Source organism: Lepidochelys kempii, chromosome 3 (assembly GCF_965140285.1).
Source record: "Lepidochelys kempii isolate rLepKem1 chromosome 3, rLepKem1.hap1, whole genome shotgun sequence".
Taxonomy (NCBI): Eukaryota; Metazoa; Chordata; order Testudines; family Cheloniidae; genus Lepidochelys; species Lepidochelys kempii.
The window spans coordinates 74225120-74252008 of NC_136382.1; the positions used below are offsets into that span (position 1 = coordinate 74225120).

Sequence of the window (26889 nt, forward strand, 5' to 3'; positions counted from 1 at the left end):
TGTTATAAGTACTTACTTTTTTTATAATCTTCCGAAGTTGCCTGTTAAGCGCTGTCTAGGCTAGGTAATTGAACCGTTGCTGAAAATGGTTTGTCCCTACACCAGTATGGAAAACAGCCTAGACTGGCCAAAACTATTTTTGTTTTTTTCCTACGAAAATTTTCCACTGTTGCTACCAGTTGCTTAGCTTTATTCGTCGCAGTCCTAGCTGGTTGTGTATATGGTCTTGTGTAAATAGGGAAGTTATTCTGAAATATAATAGGGTGTGAATTTAAAGTGCAAGCTACTTCAGAATAATATCCCATGTGGGCACTCGTATTTCAGAATAACGGTGTCCACATAGGGAGTTACTCCCACATAGCTGTTGCAAACTAGGTTATTCTGCAATAGCTATTCCAGTCAATTTTGCCAGGTTCACAAGCCCTAAATTTCAAGATGCTATAGTTCCCACTTTGGCAGTGTTTATCACTGCCCCTAATATTTTATTGTCCCATCCTGAGAGATTCAGTTCGCATGGCCACACACCCGTAGCTTATACTGTTGAGATGGGCATACCATGAGTAGTTGCATGATGACGACTTTCTCAGATGGCAGTTTCTATATTGTGTCCCCCAGCCCTCTTTTCTGTTTCAGTCCTGAGGATGATACACATCACTTGTTTATCCTTTTTTTGGATGGAAGGGGAAAAGTAATTTATCACCTGTTTGCTCGCCTGTCCATTTCTGTATTGTAGAGCTCCTGTCACAAATTCTCTAGTCATGACTTAGATTTAGTGGGTTTTTGCCATAGGGAAGGGTCTCTCTGTTTCTTTCTGGTTGTGTTCCCCTTGCTTTCTGTTCCCATTCTTGTTAGCCAGTTAATGAAGGAAGAGCTGTGATATGTGTTCCCACTTCGTGTTTTACTCCAGGGATAAACCCATGGCTAATCTGTCTTTTCTTTAATGAAGAACTCAACACATTCTGTAAAACAAAAACCTAGGATAAAAAATTCCATTAGAACAGTGGTTCTCACGCTGTGGGTCAGGACCCCCAACGTCAGTTGCAACCTTGTTTTAATGGGGTCGTCAGGGCTGGCATTAGACTTGCTGGGGGCCAAAGCCCAAACTTTACCACTTGGGGCTGAAGCCAAATCCCAAGGACTTCAACCCTGGGTGGCAGGGCTCAGGTAACAGTTTCCCCCACCTGGGGCTGAAGCCCTTGAGCTTCTGCTTTGGCCCCCCACCTCGGCCTGGGGCAGTGGGGCTTGGGCAGTCTCAGGCTTTGTTCCCTCCCCCCCCCCCGGGGTCATGTAGTAATTTTTGTTGTCAGAGGGAGGTCGCGGTGCAATAAAGTTTGAGAATCCCAGCAATAGGACCATAAAAAGTAGCAGAGCTTGATGCCTCCTTCATTTATAGAGTTTTATATAAGCTATGGCTTGTAAAGGGAGCAGTAACAGAATGCAGAAGGATTATGGGACCTGAACCTTCAATTGAATAAATTGAAAATAATATGTTTTGTGTTAAATTGGCCATAATAATTTAGTACCAGTGGTTGCCAATGTGTCCTTTGCCAGCAGTGTGTATTCCTATCAGTGGGCTGCTGATTCTTGGTGTCAAGGGGTTAATTGGAACTTTTGAAGATCAGGTATAGTCACCAACAGGGGGACAGGCTTTCGCATCTGACTTGTTATAGGCATCCATTCTTGCCATGATTTTAAAATGTTAAGATCACAACATTTTCAGCCTTGGTTCTGAAAAGTTAACACCCATCCAATGGGAAGTTAATAAAATCATAATGTATTTCATTTGCTACTAGGGAAGAGCAGCATTGTGACCAACTTTCTAGGTATGTTTTCAATAAAAAAGTAGTCTTATACTGTCACAGCAGCTTTCTCCCTTGGAACTGTATATTTGGCAGGAAATTATCAGAATTAAAAATTGTGGGAGCTTAGAATTGCTTCACTAAAACAAGTACCAGTAGTTTTGTGATTGGTTTCTTTCAGTTAGCAACTGGTAGTAAAAAGAGGCGGGGCGGAAATACAAGAAGAGAGAATGAAAATAGGAGGGAAATAATTCCAAAATTTTTGATGTATGTATTTTACTGAAACTGTTGCTTCATTTATTTTATTCTTTCAGCTGTGTTAGAAGAACTAGTTAACACTGGACGTCTAAAAGGCACAGTGGTTGGTGGGAGGCAGGATAAGGCTGTGTTTGTTCCAGACATCTATGCCAGAACACAGAGCAACTGGGTGGACTCCTTTTTCAAGCAAAATGGTTACCTAGGTAACTGATCTTATTCTTTATGAATAAAAGGTCTTTTTGGAAATTGATCTAGGTAACTAAAAGAGCCAAGTGAATCCAGTGTCTGAGACTTATAAGAATAATTGAAGTGCTACTACTGTAGTTGGTATTTCTTTGGTAAAGGCTTGTTACTGTCTTCCAAAATACATGCATACAGTATATATCTGCATAATTGCAGTGCCTAGATTTGCAAGCTGTTCTTCATCACAGAATATCAGGGTTGGAAGGGACCTCAAGAGATCATCTTGTCTAACCCCCTGCTCAAAGCAGGACCAATCCTCAATTTTTTGCCCCAGATCCCTAAATGGCCCCCTTAAGGATTGAACTCACAACCGTGGGTTTAGCAGGCCAATGCTCAAACCACTGAGCTATTCCTCCCTCACTGTGTTTGTACTTTCCCACATAGAAAGCGTAGTTGAGCTAAAGTCCTGCACATTACTTTAATTATGAGCGAACGCTTTGAATGTTTTAAACGCCAACAGATACCCTGTAAATGTATCTTTATTTATCAGGAGGATAGTTGATGACACTTCTGTTGTTCTGATGACACAAATGTGGATCAAGTGTAAACCAGTGCATCTAGGTCTGCAGAAAGATTACCCCAATGCCTCTGCCGCAGCAGATATACGAAAAAGAAAAAGAAGCTGCAGAATGAAAACTGACCAGCTTTTATACCTTTAAATTGAATGAGTTGTGGCAGCATGGGTATTTTTCACCCTGGCTGAGTAGACTTAGCCTATATGCTACTTATGTTTAGGTTACATTTCTCAGATACTCTCCTTACATGTACAAAGTAAGGTTTGAAATTGTATTACTGGGGTTCATGGGCATCCAATCAGTGGAATAGTTTCTAAGTACAATGTTTTTTTCATGAGGCACTGTTGTCTCTTCAAGAGTTTAGTATCTTCTCTGTGTGTGTATTTGTTCTTGGAAATGTTGATTTCTTGAAGGCCCAATGAATGGGTAAAACTTAACAAACTTTTTACGGTTTTACAGAATTTGATGCGTTGTCCAGACTTGGCATCCCAGACCCTGTGAACTACATAAAGAAAAGATACAAGTCCACAAAACTCCTATTTCTGAAAGCAGCCTGTGTTGGTCAGGAAATTGTGGATCAGGTAGAGGCTTCGGTCGATGAAGCCATCAGCTCTGGAACGTGGGTGGATATAGCGGTATGCTTCCCCCCCTCCACCCCCCAGTGGAATGTATTTCTTCCGTTTTTTGTCCGATGTTATCCAATAATGTTACTTTAAAGCAGAATTTTCAAGTCACTTAGATCTAATAACCAGGGAAACACACAACTGCTGCTTCACCATCTTAAACTTGCCTGAAGCTCAGTCAGGCTTTGTTGGTAGACTTCTAAGGCAAACTCATTTTTCTTAATCAGTACAGAGCCATTGCTCCAGTATTGTATTAGGGAACACTTTACTTCTGGAGGTGCCATTTGTCAGATGAGATTTTTAAAACAGACTGTTTGTTATACTTTTCACCAAAATAAGGGGATGTTAGACATTGTGTTCTAGCTAAATTCTTATTTTAGCAATAATATGCTGCCTTATTTTCTGTCCTAGTCTATTGGGATGCACTTTTTAGTTGCCGTCTTCCATTACAGAGGCAGCTGTATATCATTGCTGGGTGAAATTAATTAGTGTTCCTAAACCACTTTGGGATCTTTCATGATTAAAGATCCATTTAAAATAGAAGGACACATCTAGCTCAGATTTAGCACAGTATATTTTAAACTGTTACCATATATTTGTAATTCCTCCTAATACATGTAAAAGTGGCCTTTTCTGTTCTTCAAAATGTAATATTATGTGCAGTAGATATAAATGATTTTGTTTTTTAATCTTAGACTCTTCTGCCCAGTTCATTATCCATAGAAGATTCTGGAATTTTGCTTCAGCAAGTGATGAGATCTTTCAACAAACATTTGTCAACTATAATCTTCAGTGACACTATTGTAGTCAGCGAGAAATTTATAAACAGTTGTACTGATCTGTTCACGGAGCTGATGCACCACAAAGCTGAAAAGGTATATTGTCCTTGTCAAGGTTCCTTCCCCACTCTGAACTCTAGGATACAGACGTGGGGACCTGCATGAAAACCTCCTAAGCTTACTTTTACCAGCTTAAGTTAAAACTTCCCCAAGGTACAAATTTAATTTTACCCTTTGCCCTTGGATTTCCACTGCCACCTCCAAACTTTATCTGGGTTTACTGGGAAACGTAGTTTAGACACATCTTTTCCCCCCAAATCCTCCCAACCCTTGCACCCCACTTCCTGGGGAAGGTTTGGTAAAAATCCTCACCAATTTGCATAGGTGACCAGAGACCCAAACCCTTGGATCTTAGAACAATGAAAAAGCATTCAGTTTTCTTACAAGAAGACTTTTAATAGAAGTAAAGGAATCCCCTCTGTAAAATCAGGATGGTAGATGCCCTACAGGGTAACTAGATTTAAAACATAGAGAATCCCTCTAGGCAAAACCTTAAGTTACAAAAAAGACACACAGACAGGAATAGTCATTCTATTCAGCACAGTTCTTTTCTCAGCCATTTAAAGAAATCTTAATCTAACACGTACCTAGCTAGATTACTTACTAAAAGTTCTAAGACTCCATTCCTGTTCTGTCCCCGGCAAAAGCATCATACAGACAGACACAGACCCTTTGTTTTTCTCCCTCCTCCCAGCTTTTGAAATTATCTTGTCTCCTCATTGGTCATTTTGGTCAGGTGCCAGGGAGGTTACCTTAGCTTCTTAACCCTTTACAGGTGAGAGGATTTTTCCTCTGTCCAGGAGGGATTTTAAAGGGGTTTACCCTTCCCTTTATATTTATGACAGTCCTGTATATCTGGATGTGTGTATATGAATTTCCTAGTCTGCAGTTTTTTATCCTTTATATTTCTTGTGATTTAGGTCCGAAAACTTATTCGTGTAAAAATGGCATCATCCGATTCCATGTGTGTGTGTTATTGTCTTCAAAGCAAATCTTGTGTAAAGTAAAAATGTTTTCTCCAATGCTCTCTCTCTCTCAAGCTTCAGATCTGAGAGTGTGTTCTTTCTACCTAACATATCACCAGTATAGAGAATTTAATTAAGTTCTGTTGATGTTGTCAGTAAAGCATCTGGCTAATTTTGAGATCTGAAGTAATGACATGAGGAAAATTTATTTTAGGACCAAGTTCTATTGTTGGATGCATTTGTACAGCTCTCCCTGAAGTCCTAAGTGGTAAATTAAGTTGATATGATTAAGAATACATGCTGAAGGAAATCTCGGCAACTGAAGGTGCCATTTTTACATAGCCAGTTTTCTGATCTTGACCACATGTTCCTAAAGCACTAGATAATTTTATATTTATCATTCATTATTGAACTTTTTGTAAGGATAAGTTGAAAGATGTGTTACTCAACCTGATTTAAAGCGTCTATCAGATCAGTCCATAGACATCAAAGTTGCACAGCTGCACTGTACATCTCAGCATGTTTTACAGCCTCAGCCTTATTCTGATATCACCCACATCCAGAGTAAATGAGAACTTCATTGAAATCACTGGCATAAAACTGGTATGTGGGATCAGGCCCTATTTTAGTTTTTGTTGAAATTTATATGGTTTATAAATAAAGGAAAATGACCACTTCCTTTGTTTAGAAATTCAAGTGTGTCCTTATTAATAAGTTGAGGAAATACAAGAAAAATCTGAAAACTATATTTTCACAGTGTTTCAGGGTCAGTAATTGATTTGTTTTTATTACAACAAATTTGAGAAATACTTTTATGCACACTTACACTAGCAGAACTAGGAATCTAGGTATTATCTGATATTTTAAGATCAGGGAAATCAAAAGGTGTTGACCAAGGCTGATTTAGTGAATGATTTATCTGGGAAATTTCTAAGTATCTTATACAATAATAAAGAGATGATTTTAAGTAGGGCTGACAAGCAATTACAAAAATTAATCTCACGATTAATTGCGCAATTAAACAATAATAGAATACCATTTATTTAAATATTTTTGGATGTTTTCTACATTTTCAAATATATTGATTTCACTTACAACACAAAGTGTGCAGTTCTCACTTTATATTTTTATTACAAATATTTGTACTGTAAAAGACAAGAATATTTTTCAATTCACCTAATACAAGTATTGTAGCGCAGTCTCTTTATCATGAATTTGAACTTACAAATGTAGAATTTTGTACAAAAAAAACCTGCTTTTAAAAATAAAACAATGTAAAATTTTAGCCTACAAGTCTAATCATGCCTACTTCTTGTTCAACCAATCTCTTAGACAAACAAGTTTGTTTATATTTGCAGAAGATAATGCTGCCCTCTTGTTTACAATGTCACCTGAAGGTAAGAACAGGCATTTGCAGGGCACTGTTGTAACCAGCGTCACAAGATATTTACATGCCAGATGCGCTAAAGATTCATATGTCCCGTAATGCTTCAACCACCATTCCAGGGGACATGCGTCCATGCTGATGACAGGTTCTGCTCAATAATGATCCAAAGCAGTGCAGACTGATGCATGCTCATTTTCATCACCTGAGTCAGATGCCACCAGATTCTTCAACCTTGGGTCAAGTGCTGTAGTTATCTTTAGAAATTTCACATTGGTATCTTCTTTGCATTTTGTCAAATTTCAAGCGAAAGTGTTCTTAAAACGAACATATGCTGGGTCATCAGCTGAGACTACTATAACATGAAATATATGGCAAAATGCAGGTGAAACAGAGCAGGAGACTTACAAGTCTCCATCAAGGAGTTCCATCATAAATGTAATTAATGCATTATATTTTAACAAGAGTCATCAGCATGGACACGTGGAACCATGGCCGAAGCATGAAGAGCTATATGAATCTGTAGTACATCTGGCACATAAATATCTTGCAACGCCAGCTACAAAAGTGCCATGTAAATGCCTTTTCTCACTTTCAGGTGACGTAATTAAGAAGTGGTCATCGTTATCTCCTGTAAATGTAAACAAACTTGTTTCTCTCAGCGATTGGCTGCACAAGAAGTAGGACCGAGTGGACTTGTAGGATCTAAAGTTTTACATTGTTTTGTTTTTTAATGCAATTATGTAACAAAAAATACTATATTTGTAAGTTGCACTTTCACGATAAAGAAATTGTACAGTACTTGTGTGAGGTGAATGGAAAAATACTATTTCTTTTATCATTACAAATATTTGCACTGTAAAATCAAAAATAATAAGTGAGCACTGTACACTTGGTATTCTGTGTTGTAATTGAAATCCATATATTTTAAAATGTCGAAAAACATCCAAAATATTTAATAAATTTCAATTAATATTCTATTATTTAACAGTGTGATTAATCGTGATTAATTTTTTCAAGCGCGATTGATTTTTTTGAGATAATCATGTGAGTTAACTGCAATGAATCGACAGCCCTAATTTTAAGTGACTTTTTGCCGTGTTACTTCAACACTCTGGTTTGTTTAATAGAAAATTTCACTTGATGAAAAACTTCTTGTATTTTCCCATGCTATTTATTGACCAGTTTTTAAAAAGTATGTTTGTTCTCAGTTTTGCTTGTGTAAGGTCTTATTTTTCCATAAGCAATTTTAACCACACAGAGAAAAGCAAGAGTAAATTGAAACCCTTCCAGCCATCTTGATTTGTCCAGGACCATCCCCATATTCTTAAATCAGTTTGAGTAAAAGAGTCCCAAACAGTTTCCCAGCTCCTCTGTTGGACCAGCATATACTCCCCTCCCCCATTAATCTCTTACTTCTGGGGGCCCTCCTTCCCAGCTGCTGGGCTGGATGGCTGCTTGTTCCCTCCACCCGCTCTCAGTGCCTTGGACTGCCATCTGCTTTCACCAGTGTCTCTTATAGCAAATCTTAGAGCAGCTGGTGCCAAGCAGTATCAGATCCCCCATCTTAACGCAGTGGAAAGCAGGATAGCTAAACCGAGAGGGTTTAGAAGGCCAGTTTTCCCATTGATCTTGTAACTACAAAAAGAGAAACCAGGGATTAGGGAGGCAGAGAAATGTCATGTGTTTTTTCCATGGTGTAAAGTTGTGATGAGGAACCAGCCTCACCTATTAGGCAGATATAAAGAGTTCAGGATATTCACGTGCACTGTTACCTTAGATTCAGTAAAATGCACACACAAACCTCTGGTGACTGAGACCCCTCCCCCCGTGAACCCCAGATTCTTTGGAGAGTTATGTTTTGGAAGATAATGTTGGTAATAGAATTAGGTTACAAAATTCAGTGCTGTAATTCTACCCAATCTATTTCAATCGTTGTAGGTGACATACTTAAACACTGTTTAGGCGTCAGGATTTATGAAAATATTTGAGACGCGCACTGTCTTTACGTTTCTTGACTGAATACATTACTGTAAAATAAATGGAATTTTTTACTCTATTTGTTTTACAGTTCTGTTGTTCATTGATTACCTTTGTCACATTAAGCTTGCAGGACAGGTGGTTGGGTTTGGAGGAGGAAAATAAGTGTCTTTTTTCCTGTGCTGCATGTAGAACACATTCTGTGATTAAGACCATATGTTTTAAAATATCTAGACTGCATGAATGGTGCTTTATTAGTCACATTCTGCATTTATATTTTGAAATTAAATGAATTCTCTTCATTCCAGGAAATGAAAAATAACCCTGTTAATTTACTCACCGAAGAGGATCTGAAACAAGCTTCTATTTTAGAAAATTCATCTGCTAACAAAAAAGACAGAAAGGATGAAAGAAGGAAGAAAGCAACAGGTAAGGTACTCAGAATTATTTTTATTTATATAAAAGAGCACCTGTCTTCCCTTGGCTATACTTATTTATAAAAGTACTCCCATTTACAACTCCACCGGTTTCACCTAACCCTCTAACTGACGATAGTTAGTCAAAAAGTAAGCAATGAAAAATCCCCACCCCGACTCACCATCCTCCTGCTTCCTACTTTCCAAATGGCAGGGGAAATTGATGGGCTTTGCAGTGTACTCCAAAACTCATCAAATCCAGACCCTTTCAGATGAAGCTGGAGTGAGTTTTAAAGTCAGAGTCTATTATACTGCTAGATCATAATTATTTGAAGGTTCACAAGGTTGTTGGTTTTTAATACGTTCTGGGCCAAATTCATACTGGGTCTAAGCATGCATAGTTCTATTTAGTAATAAAATTTCTTACAATAGATCTCAATTTGCTCCAGAATGTAAATATATATAAAATCCTTCTGAATCTTCACAGTTTTCAGTAATCTTTAATCAGGGTAAACATAATGCAATAAGTCCTAAAGACTTTAATAAGGTAATTTAGAAATTTGTTTCAGTCCCGCAGTTTTGTGTCCTATTACAAGCAACAGAATCAAAATACTGATATATTTAGCTTAATTGGATACACAGTATAACCGTATCTTTAAATAGAACATTAGTTTCTACTCTAAAGAGATCAGGACTGAGTTGGCATGGAAACCAAACTTATTCTCACCACAATAGACAGCAGATCTTTCTAGGGTATAGTTAGAGAGGAGCCTGAACTTTAATAGAAACTGTCATAAATAGAATGACTTCCAGCCTTGCTGGTGTTTTACTCTTCATAAGCATAAACTGTGTGTGTGTGTAAATATACATAATATATCTTGCACCCTGGCAAATTGGCTTCAGTGATGTGGTGTTTTCTTTTTGGCCATTATGTAGCATGCATGACGATGACCCACATCACCATGGTTTAAGATTCCAGATAGTGTTGTTACATGTACTGGAAATAATGACAGATACCACTTATCACCTGTTTCGATGCTCTTAATGGTGGACAGTTTAATATGTATGAAAGTCTAAAATATATCCATGGTGTGTCTTTGCATCGAAACTGAAAACAGACAATAAAATAACAAATAAAATAATAACAAATAAAATAACAAATAAAATAGTAATGGTAGTTTTTTTACAGGTCCATTTAAAAAAAAAAAGGCTGAAAAACGTGCAGTGTTATAGTTCCTCTAACCAGGCTTTCATTGGATTTACGACCCATTCACCCTGTCATCTGTAAATTACAGCCTGCATGCTGTCTTGTTTGTGCTCTCCACAGATCAGATCTTGGTTGCACATGTCAACAATATAAGCAGCTTGTTTTGTGTGCTGATGCACAGTGTGAAAGAGAGGATGCAAATCATTAAAGAGCTTCTTTTAAAAAAGCTTTTTATCATTTCTGCTTATTGTACTGTTAATTAAACAACCGTTTCCTGCTCAACTTAATTGAGTCACAGTTCAAATAAACCTACGAAAAGCCTGTTTTTTTCCTAGGAAGTTACAAGGTGCCAGTGCTTACCCAAATATACAGCTGTTCCTAACCTACAGTTTAAGTATCACAAGTATCGCTACTATGATCCCAGGACATGACTGAGCAGCAGGGCTTGGGAATTCATATTAAATAAATAGCCAGCAAGTTGTACGGTACAAGCATTTGAATATTGCCTTTGTATGTTTTTTGTTAAGCAATAGTAGAATTAATCCATTGTTTAGCCACTTGAGAATGTAATTATTTTTACATTAAAATTTGAGGCCTAAGACTTCAAAGTTATTTCTTATATGGAATCCAAATATTACAGAATAAAATTTTGCAAATGAAAGAAGCAGAAACAAGGGCAGAGGAACTTACACAGTGGCAAAGGAACATACTGAAAATTGAGGTGCTACCAGCAATTGGGTAAATGCTTATAGTGCAGGATTCTGTCCTCGTAATGTAGAGTATTCATGTTAATGACATGTTAAATACAACTGCAAAAATTTTGTTCAGTAGTTTAATGGTTCAGCAGCATTGACCTGCATTAATAAAAATCTTATTTTCAGCCATCAGGTTACCTTTCTTGTGTTTTGAGCAATGGTATCTGGTTTTGTTGTCTATCGGGAACGGTTATTTTACTAATGTTGTTTACATGTTATATATCATTTGATATGCGGAGTAGTCACATGTTTACTAAAATAAAATTTTCTAATGAAGTGACAATTAATAAAAGTTGTGAATCAGTATGTTTTCATGTTCTTTAGTGACAGTTTGATATTTAAATAATCTGCAATATGTAATGTAGGTTCCATTCATGATAGGTTGATAAGATTATTTCACTAGTATCTTTAACAGATAGTTTGGCCTCATTTGTTACCATAACTCTGGAAAAACATCATATTAAGGGACAATGCTTCTCTATGTACTAAACACATAATTTGTCACCAGAGGGCAGTGGAAGTGTGAGAGGAGGAGGTGGTGGAAATGCCAGAGAGATCAGGATTAAGAAAACTAAGAAGAAAGGAAGAAAGGATGCTGAGAGTGATGAGGAATCACAAGCAAGTAGCACAAGTTCGTAATTTTGTTTTAGGCAGTATCCACTTACACTGGCATGCTTTATCTTCTGCTTTTATAAGTCTTTCTGTGTTTCTCCCCATTATAGCTATCTGCCCAGATAAAATATCAAAAGATACTAGTGTGTTGATCAGGTTACATTTTCATTTATACAATTTATCTCAATATAAATTGTGGTATTTCAATAAGCATTCATAGTGAACATTGTAAGCAACTCTTAAAGAAATCAAAATAAAGGGAATTAGAGCAGAATTTTTACTAAATTCAGAAAATATAGAAAATAAACAACCTTGATTTCAAGATGCAGATCATACTTAATCTTTAAATATCTGCTGAATAATGTATGATAAACCCAGCAATTCTTACCTAATTCCAAGGTTTAACTAGCTTAAATTAGGAAATCCTAGTGATGACTAGAAATAACTGATCCTTTTTCCCTTAAAAAGGAAAACTTCCAGCCAAAAGTTTTAACTTTGATTCAGTGACCTATAGTGGTTGCAACTGAAAAATGAGCACAATTACAACACTTCTGTTCTTTTCTAAATAAAGGGGGAAACTTGCTGGGCTATAAATGTTGGTAAATTCTAACTTTTTAAAGGTGACTGTTATAATTGAAATATGAATGAAAACAATCTCTCAGAAGTTTTATGGTTAATCCTGCTAATTTCTCTTGTATAAGTCTCTTGAATCCCTAACAGTAACTAAAAGCAATTTCAATAGATTTGGATAGTTCACATAAGTATGTTTTATATTATAGCTGCTAGAATGCTTCTGTATCTGTGCCGCTATAGCCCCATAGTGTAGACACCTCTTCATCAGCAAAAGGGGTTTTTCTATCAATATAGTTAATCCACCTCTCCAAGAGACAATTAATGGAAGAATTTTTCCATCAACTTAGCTGCGTCTACACAGGGGGTTAGATCGACCTAAATACGGCACTCAGGGTGTGAAATTTTCATAGTCCTGAGTGACATAGCTAGATCATTTTTAAATGTAAACCAGGCCATAGTGCAGAGGTGGGCAAACTGTGGCTCGTGAACCACAAGTGGCTCTTTTACCATTAAAGTGCGGTTCGCAAGCCTCCTCCGCCCTTTCTCCCCCATTCTCCACCTACCAGACTGGGGTGGGGGTGGCGGGGAATGCTCAGGACCTCTGCCTTGCAGTGGGGTGGTGAGGTAGGAACTTCTGTCCAGCAGGAGGGAGGGTCTTGGGGCTTCAGGCCGCACCAGCTCTGGGCAGGTGTGCTCCGACTCTCGAACTTCTGAAGATTGTCATATGTGGCTTGGAGGGCCAGTAAGTTTTTCCACCCCTACCATAGTACAGTAATTCTTCAGACTGCTCATTTACTGGGTGAAATACTATCAAGGTGGGTTTTTAAGTATAAGCCTCCATAGTTTCGTTTAAAATCAATCATTGCGTATATTAATATGTTGTAATAAATGTGTTGAGTTTAATAGCATTTGGTGAGTGCTGTTTGGCAAACTTTTATTTACTGAGCTTTTTTTCCGATGCTCAACCAGCTTGACTAACAGAAAACCCCAATATAAATTCAAGTCTAACCATTTCCTCACTTCCATGTCCTTAAAAAGTAGCTCCACCTCACCTGTTCATCCAACCTTGTCTTTTATTTCTTCATCACCTCTACCCCATCACTCTCAATGTTGCCATTCTTGATGCTTCATTTGTTTCTTCTTCAAGCAGGTCTGCATCTCTCTTTATGTTGCACCTTACACATGAAATCCCTTTCCTACTCTGCTTCTCCAAGTCACTCTCTTGCACTCCTTTTAATCCCCCTGAAAACTCATTTCTTCTGCAGTGTCCACAATTAAGGTAATGCTAAATTAAAAAGAAAAAATACAAAACCTCCAAAATATGTGTAAGTATAAGCGGAGTATCCATGTGATTGTATTGCTATAAACCCCCATTCCCTCCGTAATGCTTCTTGTACTCATTCATTGTGTTTTGAAATTTAGGTGAGAACCTGGCCTAAAGGGTGCTCTGTCATTTTATGTCTTGCTTTTGAGTGCTAAAACAAAAATTCTCTGCTCCAAGTAACAAATATGAGAAAAATCTAGAACTGACATTTTTATCTTTTGTGGATAATTTATTAAATATACAGTAGTAGTTTTCAAGTCATCCGAACAGAAAAATCAGTCAGTTGTAACTGCATCGGTAGCAAAAGTCATACGGCTTAGCATTCACTGCTAATCCATTTCATGTTAGGGGTTAGAGCTACCTGACATTGCAATATCCTGTTCCACAGGGTATCTGTAACTAAAAACATCTCAATGTTCTGCCATTAAAATGCTCATGATCATTACAGGTAGGAATAAGCATCTGGAGATTCCTTTCATGTCACAGGAAGAGATTCAAGATGTTTTAAGGAGCCATATACAGGACTGCCCTGAAGAGCTTATTACAGAACTTGCCGAACATTTAATACGGTAAGAGCACTAATTCATCTTTGTAAAATTAGGTGTTTAATGATTCATTCTAAATGAATCTCCTCCTGCTTGCTTTGACTAGAAGAATAGTACTTTTGAGAGAGAGTGAGAGCAGAATTGTAGTGCTTGCTAATTGGTGTGGCTGTCTAATATTGCAAACCTCCTGGTATATCAGAAATCTGTGCTGATACGACATTCTAGGAAATGCTGCTTCTATACTGTGAGAATGACGTGAGAAAAACCCCATACTATTTTAAGTGCATCTTAACGGTCTTATCTGAAATCAGTTCAGTGGCCATTTGGAACAGTTTATAAATAGCATCGTCACTGGACATCTTATACCCTTTTTTCCCCTCTTGTTTGGATTTAGGACAAGTTTTATAGGCCTGTGAAATTGAAAACATTGACAAGGACTTAACTATATCATAACAAATTGTGTTGCTATAAGTATGAGAAATACATAATATGTGTACATTTTAATAATCTATCATCACTTACGTGTTATTACTTTTAGATACACTTTTATCGCATTCTGGAATCTACATGTGGAACAGGAGTATAACAACTTTCTCATTAATAATGAATGTATTTGGATAAACCCTACTTTTTTAAATAGTTGTAAGATCTTCCTTTTTTTCCTGTTCTGAGGTCCCTAACAAAGAGCTACCAGGAAGTGGTACGTTCAGTATTCGTGTCTTCAACCTCTTCTTCGTCTGGAGCTAGCAGGAGGCGGACCATCAAGGATTTGCAGGAAGAGGTTTCAAATTTGTACAATAATATCAGATTATTTGAAAAGGGAACAAAGCATTTTACAGGTACAACAAATATTTCCTTAAAAAAAAAAATATGAACACCTCAGTACTAGAAAGGTGATGACATTTGAATATATTAAGAAAAGTGACAAATTATTAAGGATGAAGAACTATGCTGTCATTGAGTAGAGTCTGTTTTAGCTAAATCTAGTTGTATTTAAATGATATAAATGCCAAGGAGGGAGCGGAATTACGGTGGTACTGTAAGGATGTAATCTGTATCTATGGGAAGTTGAGGATGAAACTAAGAACTGGGAAATTATGCTGAATATGAGGAAAAGTATCCTGATTGTGACATTTGTTTGATTATGGAATAGTCTCCCAAATGAAGTAGCAGAACCCTCATCACTTGAATCACTTAAAACATGGATGAACAAACCACTAGGCAATATACTGTAGTCAACACTTCTCAAATTTCTTCACATTATGGGCAACATCTTAATTTAGAGGGTCTCCCTTGCCATTCACACTTGCATAGCATCACTGTGGCAACTACAGTTCTTGCTTACATGTAAAAAGTAGCATTAGAGGAAACATGAAATATTTCTAACTGTCTCTAAAGCAGTAAGTTGTCTGCCTTTGTAACATATATTAATCATACTGTCTCTTTTTGTCTTTCATTACATTTACCCCTAGTATCTGTTCCTCTTCATCCTGCATGTGTATCTCTGCACCTCCTTCCTGTTTTTTCTGTTTAGTTCTCTGAAGGTGCTGCCTCTTTGCCTTGTCCCTGGAACCCTGCTGCTTTAGTCCCTTTTCTCCTGCTCTTTGGGATAGTTCTCTGGTGCGGTGGCTGGCAGCTCCAGTCTCATTTGTGGTTCAGGAGCTGTCCTCAGGCACCAGTTTCTTCTCCTCCTTCTGTAGCTGCATCCCCTAGTAGTATCAGCTGCTCTGACTCCTCCATTCCAGTTGCATTTTTCAGGCCTCCAGGCTCATGCTTGTCGTGAGGAACATTGGACTCCTATAGAAGCAGCTGGAAACAAGGAGAGCTTGCACCACATGTCCAGCTACCTTTCTGTGGACCATCGGTAGTCCTTAGCTCACTGCATGGGAGCCACTGCTATAGGGAAATCTGAACTGTCATGTGGGTGGATTAGACAACATAATAAGTTACTTTCTTACTCTGCTTTTACTTACAGAAATTATATCTTACAGATGAAACACAAACTAATCTTGCCAAACACATGCTGAAGACCATTTGTACAGACATCACAAATCTTATTTTCAACTTCCTTGCTGCCGATGTAATGATGGCAGCAGAAGATCGTACTGCCATTACAAGTGAGGTATGTAGATACCACTTTTATTCCTCTTTAAGGCAATTTCATTTTAATAATTGCAATATTAATACTCTTTCCTAACTCTTTGTAACAGCTTCTCAGTTATAAAGTATTGACATGAAGATAAACCTGAAATTTATTTGTAAAACAATATTACGTTTTTTTTCCAATAGGTCAGGAAAAAGATTTTAGGTAAATTACCTGAAGAGACCAGAGGTCCTTTAACTAAGCTACATACTTCTCTGAATGGCAAGGTAAATTTCTCCAAAAACTTCCAGAGTTCCGATTATCCATTCTACTAATGTAATGCTAGTTAAAGATTCTGATAGGTGATTACTGTTGCTGGAAAGGCTGCATACAAATATCCTCAATCTGAATTCTTGTAAATCAATAAGAATAAGTAAATCTTCATCCCATAAACATTTTTTAAGGGGCTAGCGGGTAATCTCAATTTATCATGTTGGCAGTAGACATAAAAATGCAGTTTCTTAACCTTTATTTAGAACACTTAATGTTTCATGTATTCTCCCCCTAAAATTCTTGAGCCCTTACCTTTATAGGCATTTAACCATCATAATCATTAAATTGTGGACTATAGCAGCTGTAAAACAAAACTGGAAAGAACCAGTTACTGCCTAATCTTTTCTTAAGAAAAGTAGATAATATTGCAAAACCTTTTAGAAGATATCCTATTGTATACTTTTTTCCACAATGTATTAGCATTAGAAATGGATTGCATTCAGTTACTTAATTTTGTTCCGTTTACTATTTAAATATATAAACTTTTTTAAAGGTTTAGTAACATTTTATTTTAAACAGAATCCTTTCCCCTGTCTTACATTGTTGATTATTTTACATCTCTATGATCTGAATGCCATAATTTTGAACAGGGAAAAACGATGTGCTATAAACTAGGGTTTTTAGCCACTAGCACAAATTAAGTGTCTATATACCTGGGTCTAATTTTTTTTTATAGAGTTTAGAAGACTTTCTTTTGTGCCTTGATTCTTCAGCAGATGCTTGTGATATCATGGTGAAAAAAGGGGACAAAAAGAAGGAAAGGTAACTTTTAAATTGTATAGCATTATATCTGCACACATTTTAGATAATTAACTTGGTAGCAGTGGAACATGTAGCTAAATAAAGGGTGGAGGGGGAGATAAATTCAGGGGTCTTCTTTTTAGACAAAGTTTAGGCATCTTTCCAAACATCAGATATTTAATTCGCAGAGAGCGTACCAAGTTTGAAGCTAATTTTTCTGATAGTGGAGATGGCTGCTTTATATCATTTTTTACAGAGATGTAATTTTAAAAGTTCAGGATGGCATTTTTCAACAGCTTTGAGCTTGGCCTATGGCGAGCACTTCTGAAAATGCCACCCATTAATACTAAGAATCAGTCTGTTGGGAGGAAAAAAGTTAATATCCATCAAATCTAAATACATATTATAAATTCCAACCAGATAAAGAACAAAACAGAAAAAAAATGTTTTCTCTATGCACTTTTTGTTTTCTTAGGCAAATTCTGTTTCAGCATAGACAGGCTCTGATTGAACAGTTGAAAGTTACAGAAGATCCAGCTCTTGTTTTACACCTGATATCGATCCTGTTGTTTCAGTTTTCAACACAGTGCATGCTTCATGCACCAGGAAGATGTGTACCACAAATCATTACTTTCCTAACTACTAAGATCCCAGAGGTATCTTACTTACGAAATAGCATCCTGTAGTGTCTGACTGTTTTAAGGAAAGCATGGAACTGTCCAGCACTGAATAGTTCTAGGTGTAGAATATAAAGTTATAGAATCTATAGGCCTAGAATATAAAACATATAAATATATAGATATAAAATATCTATAGGTGTAGAATATAAAAGTTCTCTCTATTTTATCTGACTCAATCTGTTTATTGGCGTTAGCACTCTAGCACAGGGATTGGCAACCTTTGGCACGCGGCCCGCCAGGGTAAGCCCCCTGGCGAGCCAGGCTGGTTTGTTTACCTGCCGCATCCGCAGATTCGGCCGATCGCGGCTCCCACTGGCCGCAGTTTGCCATTCCAGGCCAATGTGGGCTACGGGAAGCAGCAGCCAGCATGTCCCTCGGCCCGCGCCACTTCCCGCAGCCCCCATTGGCCTGGAACGGTGAACTGTGGCCAGTGGGAGCCGCGATTGGCCGAACCTGCGGACGCGGTAGGTAAACAAACTGGCCCGTCCCGTCAGGGGGCTTATCCTGGCGGGCCACATGCCAAAGGTTGCCGATCCCTGCTCTAGCACTTCCATGTGGCTTCATCTGTCACACGTCATCTGTAAATTATAGTGATCTGTGAGGATGATTCAGAGCTATGAGGTGTCTCTATGTCCAACTCTTGATTGTAGTTTAAAGGTTGTAATTTCACTGAGCCGTTGATGGGGTGGTTCCATGCGATCAACAACGTAAATGTTCACCAGAGTCTACAGCAGGGATGGGCAAACTTTTGGCACAAGGGCCATATCTGGGTATGGAAATTGTATGGTGGGCCATGAATGCTCATGAAATTGGGGGTTGGGTACAGGAGGGGATGCGGACTCCGGCGGGGGGTGCGGGCTCTGGGGTGCAGGAGGGTGGGACTGAGGGGTTCGGAGGGACATGCCACTGCTTCTGGGAGCCGCACGGAGCAACCCCTGGAGCTTGAGGGGTAGATGAAAACCTCTGAAGGGCTGGATGTGGCTCTCAAGCCATAGTTTGCCCACCCCTGGTCTGCAGGTATCTGCAAACTTTATTGGATTCACCTTCCAAGGGCGGATCATTGAACAGGTCCTCATTCTCTAACCGTTACCTCTCCCCAAAGAAGTGAGAGTAAATCCTGACTTCTTTCAATTAAATTTTAAAGAAAATCCAAGGTATACCCAAAAATGTGCTTCAAACTGCTGTTAATTACTGCATAGCGCTCCCTCCTCCAGTGGCTAAACGTGCTGTTTCTGTAGTATAGATGCCTGTTCATTACTACAGACATTTAATTTTTGATATGCTATAAAATATTCATGTGACAATTTAGATTGTAAAATGTCTTGATGAAAAAATATTGGCTGACTTTAATCTCAAAGTCAGCTGTGCTCCTTTAAATAACCTTAACCCATTTCTTTAATGTTTTCCCCCCTCAGGATCAACATTCTCTTCTGGTCAAATACCAGGGATTAGTGGTGAAACAGTTGATCAGTCAGAATTATAAGATTGGACAAGGGGATGATGACACAGTGGATGATAACCTAGGGGAGAAAGAAAGTGCAGACACTATTCGAAAAGAACTCCAAGAAATCACCGCCTCTCTCAAAGATCTTGTTCTCAGACCCAGAAAATCTTCTGTAACAGAGGAGTGAAGGTCTAATTAAATTTAAATCCAGGGAACAGTCAGAATATTTTTTTTCTGAAAGGAGAAAGAAGTTCACTGTGTTGGGGTCATGGAGAATGGTTGAAATAGCCTTGGCTTCCAAAACTTTGCATATAGAATTGCAGCCTGAAGGGTAACAGGAAGTGGTGGATACGAATTTCGTTTTATGTTCTTTTAAAAAAAATAAATATTACCATAGTGCATGCATTGTTACAGAAGACATTAATAGCAACACTTACATTGGCTATGTAATTAAAATTCTAAGATGGAGGCTTTATGTAGTATCTCAGGAAATATTTCCTCTTTGCAATGGTTAAGAATTCTTAGACGTATATCCATAAGTTTATAATTTGCTTTTAAGTTGTGAATTCTCGCCTCCCCCCGCCCCTTTTTTTTTACCTGTATAGTAATTATCAAAATGTAAATGTTTGTCTGTATTCCATAGCTACATTTTTAAATTAAGGTTATAGGTATGTAATAGCATGAAATGAGAGGTCATCTTTACTTTTTTGATCTCATGAGGTGAAACTTTTTCAGGAGTGCATATCCTCCCTCCCTCCTCACCCCCCAGCAGTGCAGAGGTTGAAAATAAAATGGTCAGGCACACCTGCACAAAATGGTAACAATATCTGATCAGTTCAAGTAAGGTTATTAACCAAGGAGGTTATGGTGCTGAATTAAGGATGAATTTCTAGAACCTTTTTCAGTGAATTCCAGTGAATTCTGTGCACGCTATTATTTTTCATTTCATGTCCCTTAGCTAATGATTTGTCATAAAACTGTTAAGGGATACAAGTGACCTGCATTGGGTTTTTGTTGGTTGGGTTTTTTTGAGGGAGTGAGGTGGGGGATTTCTGTAGTTAGTATACAAGTTAGCTTGTTCATTTAACTGAAGGGCACTCTTACTACAACAGTTTCAGATATGATTCCTAGAGAGGTTTCTTAAGGAGCAAACATCCCTTATATATGCCATTTTTATTTGAGAGAGTTTGGTTCAGAATTCTGTTCACTTTACAGTATGTTTCTTAAAAGAAATTCTGAAAATGTTAACCATTTTGGATATCTGCTACAGTGTTTTTTCTAGTGTTAACCTATTCCCAGAGGTATTTGATATTATTTAGCAATATTTTTGTCATGTCCATTGTAATTTACATCATTTATACATGGGGTATATTATATGTCTTAGAGAAAATGTGTAAAGTATACCAACTAGAATCCTTTCAATATTGGTTAATTACATAATTTTTGTGTGTCTGTTGTGTATATTTTTTTATTTGTTTTGGAGCCAGTGCAATTTTAATTTATCAGATCAGTTTCAGCTCGTTATTATTGGAGTATGCAACGATTATATATACTTGTAATGTTACCTAGTTGCTTGCATAAAATCAAGTCTGAATAGCAAGGTAATAGACATTGCTGTCCAGTGAAAATAATAGTTGTTCTAAGTAATCTCTCTCTCTTGTCAAAACTGTTTTGGCACTGAGAAAAACCTACTGTAGGGATGTTACCAAGTGGCATTGTCTGTTAAATTCCTGCAGGTCGTGTGCAGTGGTGTACACTGGGTGGAAGTCAACCAAAAATGTCCCAAAAACTGTAATTGCAACAAAAGAAAGGTGACTTGAGATTTGAGTTTTTGTCCTACTGCATTTAGGCTTGTTTTTAGAATGCAGTTTAAAAAACAGAATCGCGTATACAAAATCACTAAATTACTGTACTAAATTCAATAATACCTTTACAAAACAGCAGTGATTCTGTACAAACCATAATACAAAAGAGCAGCTCCACTCTCTGCCCTCCAGACTTAGAGGCAGAGACAGTTGTGTCCATCATCCTAGCTGGAAGCCCCCATGCAAAAATGTCGCCTGAAAAGAAGGGTCAGAGAAAAGCAAAAGGGGAAAATATTCTGACTGCTTTAACTTTGTTTAAAAAAAAAAAAAATGGTTTGCTTACAGTAAACCTACTTAGTCTCTTATTGACTCAAAATAATTCTAATTTTCCTATATTAAATCTCCACACTTTTAAATGGCATTGGTGATTTTGTAAATAATACTCTACAGTCTGATCTTCTTTATGCAAATATAATTATTTTAATAAAGTTAATGATTAAGTGGATAAAATAGTTTCTGCTGTTGACTTAACCACTGATATATTGATTGGATTTGCACTTGTTGCTTAAAGTGCAGTTGTTAATGTGCTCCATTTGATTTGTTATACTTGCAATTTTGAGTGCTTCTCTTTTTTGCTTAATACTGTTATAAGACATCATAATAATGAACTTGTTATAAGTCTCCTACGTAATGCAACAGATTTTTTAAATTACAGGCCACATGATGAGAATAATACATTATTTAAAAAGGCTAGGAAAGAAGTACTAACACTCCAGTAGTGGTCTCTTCCTGGAATGTTCAGTGGCTAATTTCAGCACGAGTAACCTTCACCAGTGTATCCATGCCAGAAAAAACAAGTATTAGCTGGCTGGCTGTCAAGTGCAGAAGTTAACATTCCTAGTTAAAGGGGTCTTAATTATGAGAGAGAGAAATGGAATATTGTTTCCCCAAATACTTTGCTAATGAATTTTTTTTCCTATGTATGATGGACTTAGAAAAGGATTCCTATTCGTCTTAGGCCTCTTATCCTAATGATCAGATGTTCAGTTCACAAAGTAAGGCTGCCTGTTTCTTTTTCAGATAGATGTACATTGTCGCTTCATTTAAATTACTCTGTAGAAAAAGGCTGGAAAGCAGCATTACTGTGGCCAACTTGCCCCCTCATTCCACTCACTAACAATACAATGCTCCATAAAATTCTTGTATATAGTCTCTTCCAAAGTTTCTTTAAAAAAAGAAAATGTGCGATTACTTAGGGTAACTCTTGAGGTTAGCCTTTGACAAGTGGTGGCATTTGAAGACTATTGTAATATGTTGTGTACTCACAACTTAAATGACTTGCATGAGTGCAGTCTAAGATTGGTGGTGTAATCTAACAGAGGCTGTCCGGAGTTTCTGATAGGTATTTAGAACTTCTGTTAAAGCTTTCTGTATACCTTTTGGTTAATGTTTTAAATGGCTTCATGTTTTTGATCTTAACATTTTCTTCACAGTAAGGGTCTGTGGGAGCTGTAGACTTTTTGAAGGAAGTTTACTCCTGTCATGGAAAGCATGGTTGTAACTAAAACATACTAGTGATGGTCATTTGAAGTTTTGGGATTATTAAAATGCTTTATTGTGAGAGCAGAAATCTTTCTCTCTGATATTTTAAATAACTGCTCATTTTTTGTAAGTGTAATTTGAAGAATACATTCAAAAAGAATACATTCAATGTAGTAGTGAAATGGGATTTTAAATTTATTTTTATGAATGATGAGGGATTTAAACCTTGGTTAAAAAGAGAAATTTGAGTGAACTGACCTGAGCGAAATGAAAGTGGGGGGAAGAGATGTCTTCAAAAGGCTCATGTTAATGACAAACACCATGCTGATATTAGTGAGGGTAGAAGTGGAAGTTTAGGTCAAATCAGGGTGGTCTGGTTACACCCGTGAAGTAGGTTGCTTTGAAGGACTGTGTGTGGCAATAGCTCATTTTGGGTTCCGAGGAAAGGGCAGCTGGCTTTTAATCTCCATATTATCCTCCAATTCAGTGGTCTCCCAACTTTTTTGATCGCACACCCCCAGGAAAAAAAAAGATTGCCGAAAGCGTGCCGCCGAAGAAAAGAAAAGGGAGGGGCTGCCGCAGGCGTGCCGCCGAAGGCAAAAAAGAGAAGAGCTGGTCTGTAGAAGAGCTGCCGCAGGCATGCTTCCGCTGCCGCTGCACAATCAAAGGTAGAAGAGCTGCCGGTGGCGTGCCGGCGATGCTCCTCCTGCCGTGCACCCCCAGGGATCGTCTTGCACCCCACTTTGGAGACCACTGCTCTAATTAACCCCTTATTAGTGAAGGTTTTCACTTTGCTTTAAATGCTTAAAGCAAGTCTGGCAGGTTATAGAGACATAGTATCCCTTCTGCAAGTTCCTTCCGAGAATCAGGGAAGAACACTTCCATTTGAAGTTTGGAGAAGGTAACATGCAGGGGAAAGTGAGCATATATTTCATACTTTCCCTGAAAAGAACATACTGCTTGTGTAATGTGCATACCACACAGAAGGCAGCAAGTACACGTGGTATGGGCCTTAACCAGGCCACAGCTTTGAGTCAAATTACATCCAAGCTTCCTGTCGGATAGCCCAGGGGTCCGTTGCCAATTATTGGGGTGTTTGCACCACAGGGGAGCCAATCTGCGGTTTTCTGGGCACCTCCACACACCCCCCCCCACTAGCATCCCTCTCCCTTTTGTGAGTTGAAGCGAGAGGGGACCTTGACGCCCACCAGCACCACTATAGCAGGGTACTCCCCCCAGGATAGTGTCCTAGCCCCTGGTTCACATTTGATCCCGAGGATGTTAGATACATCTTGTAAGGAGATGCCCTTGGGGTGCCCATTATTTTACCTTTTGGTAGCTGGAGCCTAGATCAGCCAGTTCCTGCACTGAGCACTTGCGACAAGGAGAGGGCAGCATGAGGTCGGCTGCCTCCACTCCATCCCCATATGGGCTACCTAGGAGTTCATCCAGCCCGACACTGAGATTATCCAGGAAAAAGTTGACACCTATATGAGTTGCACCTTAATCTGTAAAGCCACCATTTGATGAACTGGTGGCTGAAGGACCAGCAGCTGGAGGAGCCCAGGCGTTGGGTGCCCTCCCATCCCACACCTGCAGACACCCAGCATCTTCTGTGATCCTACATTCATGTCCCCCTTGTACTTCTCCTCAGGCCTGACCCTGGAGCCCCTACCATCGCTCCCATCAGTACTGCCCACCTGAGATCATGTGGCCATACTAGGGGGAGTCTGCTGAACCCCAAACACATGCAGAGGGGGTTAGAACACTGGAGCTCTTCCAGTGGGCCCTAACTGTTCATGACTTCACCCTGTTGTGCCTGACCATTGTTTTACAGTACTCGAAGCTGATCTAAAATGGACTGCATCAGCACAACAGGACAAGCTAAATACAGCTAATGACTCAGATAACTAATAGGAGAGAACTTAAGTTCACCAGAGTCGATGAGACACCGTATGTTTTCACACATTTAATAAAGCAGTCAGTCACCGGGCAATGGACCTGATAAAAATCCTGGCAGTAGTGATCAAGAGAATGATTAAAGAGTTTAACTAATTGAAATGAATTAGGCATAGATCACCTAGAGAATTTATTGCCTGGAATTGGCAAATTTTACCAAAGTCTTCTGACTGCCTAGTACAAATAGCCAACATAATATGTATCTAAACAGAGTAACAGAATTCTTTTGGCAATGACATAAACAGCACTTCTGTCCACTTGACATGTAAGGCTTGATTCAGCACTGAAATATGTTGGTTCCTGGTGGTGTAATCCCGGGAATATAATGGTAGAAAGTCAGCATTGCCTTGGGTCTGCAGTGGCTCAAGCCACAACCAGCCATTCTTGTTTTAAGTTGCTTAATTTCAGCCTATAGTTTCAACTGGATATAATAATTCACTGAAGGCCTGCACAAGGCCCTATGCAATGAGTAAGCCGTTCTGTAGTCCCATGTGGTGGATAGAGTGACCATAGCCCAAGCACTGGAGAGGTTGCCTCTGCTCCAATTCTAATGAGGCCAACACTGAGATGAGCCTTGGGAGGGGTCCAGAGAGAAGCCATTCACTTCCACTGATGTGGATCCAGTCGCCAGGAACCCCTGCCTAGAGGGACAGCACAACCCTTCCAGTCTATAAACTGGACTAGCAGCAAGAAGTGGTGTTGTATGGAGTCTCAAAGCCTTTCCCTAAATTGGAAGAGTATAGAATTTTAACCTCTCCCTTCTACCCCTACCCACAGACCCCATGCAGAATACCCCAAAGACTGTGTAATCATGGTTTTTAATGTTAGTTCTGAGTTTTATCAAATGTCTTGGATGCACTTTTCAAAGAATATGTGCATAAACTATCTGAGGATGAACATGTTCAGTCTTTCTCCTCCCCCCTCCCCCCCCACTAAATTTTTACTAAAGCTCCTCTTTCTTTCTGGCTAGATCTTTGAAACTCTGTCTCTGAAATATGCTCCTTTAAGGACCTCCTATGTGGTATGTTTTTGTCTATCGTTTGTAAACACAATACGACAAAGAATGATTTTGGTTCAGTGACAAGGGAACTAGCTATTTGCATGTCATGAGGTCTAAGGGAAACAAACTGACCCTCAACCTTCTTCTGCAGAGCCAAAATCTGATGGGATCCTCAAATAGCTTTGGCAGATTATTCTGTTTATTTTGGATTTAATGAATGCTTATTTCTGTGAAAGCTAATCTATTTTCCCCCTTTATTATGCTACACAAGTCATAAGAAGCAGCAGCTTGAAACCAAATGTGAGTATTGTAGTAACTCCTTTCCCTTATTATTTACCTTTCCACTGTTTTATTTGATAGTTTTTAAATATTTAAGTTGATATACCAGGTAACCAATTTAAAGTTTATGAACAACTAAGCAAGAACCTTTTCTCTTTGGTCATAGATTAATTGACTTTTTTGTTCAGTTTCTAGTAGTGTTTTGTTTTAATTACTTTTATATAACTGATGGGATTTGTGACAGAGACATGAAAGTACATTTTTCTTAAGAATAGTACTACATTTTCCTTTAAATTGGCTGAGCTCGTATACTTTAGATGCATCTTCCTAGGACTGCCTACAGAATTCCATGAACGTATTCAAACAATCTTGGTTGTATGTGCCATGAAGCACTCCCAAGATTTTTGCTGGTTTAACTGTTATCAATTTATTAATTTTTAAAAATTAGATAACTAGGATTTACTGTGCTAACTCCCAAGAAACCAACCAATAAACTGTAGATGCTGTTTTCTTCTATACATACATACAATATGATGGGGGCTAATTTAGCTACAACTAATCAGGAGAAAGATCTTGGAGTCATCGTGTATAGTTCTCTGAAGACGTCCATGCAGTGTGCAGCGGCAGTCAAAAAAGCAAACGGGATGTTTGGAATCATTAAAAAAGGGAGAGAGAATAAGACGGAGAATATCTTATTGCCCTTATATAAATCCATGGTATGCCCACATCTTGAATACTGCGTACAGATGTGGTCCCGTCATCTCAAAAAAGATATACTGGCTTTAGAAAAGGGCAACTCAAATGATTAGGGGTTTGGAACGGGTCCCATATGAGGAGAGATTAAAGAGGCTAGGACTTTTCATCATGGAAAAGAGACTAAGGGGGGATATGATAGAGGTATATAAAATCAGGAGTGGTGTGGAGAAAGTGAAGAAGGAAAAGTTATTTACTTGTTCCCATAATATAAGAACTAGAGGCCACCAAA

General features: G+C 38.3%; 3 protein-coding genes across 6 annotated transcripts in view; 2 read left to right on the forward strand and 1 right to left on the reverse strand.

Moving 5' to 3' along the window:
* UFL1 (UFM1 specific ligase 1) overlaps positions 1-26817 on the forward strand; it is a 50823-nt gene extending 24006 nt beyond the window's left edge. For 2 of the 3 annotated variants that reach the window (XM_073336789.2, XM_073336790.2), the window contains 12 exons: positions 2114-2260; positions 3275-3450; positions 4134-4313; positions 8915-9035; positions 11493-11615; positions 13942-14062; positions 14711-14877; positions 16030-16160; positions 16328-16408; positions 17131-17216; positions 17671-17851; positions 19291-26817. In XM_073336789.2, coding sequence (XP_073192890.1) covers positions 2114-2260; positions 3275-3450; positions 4134-4313; positions 8915-9035; positions 11493-11615; positions 13942-14062; positions 14711-14877; positions 16030-16160; positions 16328-16408; positions 17131-17216; positions 17671-17851; positions 19291-19506 — 1730 coding nt within the window. In that variant the 3' untranslated portion in view covers positions 19507-26817. The remainder of the gene's footprint in view (positions 1-2113; positions 2261-3274; positions 3451-4133; positions 4314-8914; positions 9036-11492; positions 11616-13941; positions 14063-14710; positions 14878-16029; positions 16161-16327; positions 16409-17130; positions 17217-17670; positions 17852-19290) is intronic. The other variant, XM_073336791.2, reaches the window with a different exon arrangement.
* Positions 1-26889, reverse strand: part of GPR63 (G protein-coupled receptor 63) — a 213488-nt gene that overhangs the window by 5927 nt on the left and 180672 nt on the right. The window lies entirely within an intron of this gene.
* Positions 25866-26889, forward strand: part of FHL5 (four and a half LIM domains 5) — a 46136-nt gene continuing 45112 nt past the window's right edge. For both annotated transcript variants that reach the window (XM_073336795.2, XM_073336797.2), the window contains exon 1: positions 25866-25925. The gene's annotated coding sequence lies outside the window, so the exon portion shown is untranslated. The remainder of the gene's footprint in view (positions 25926-26889) is intronic.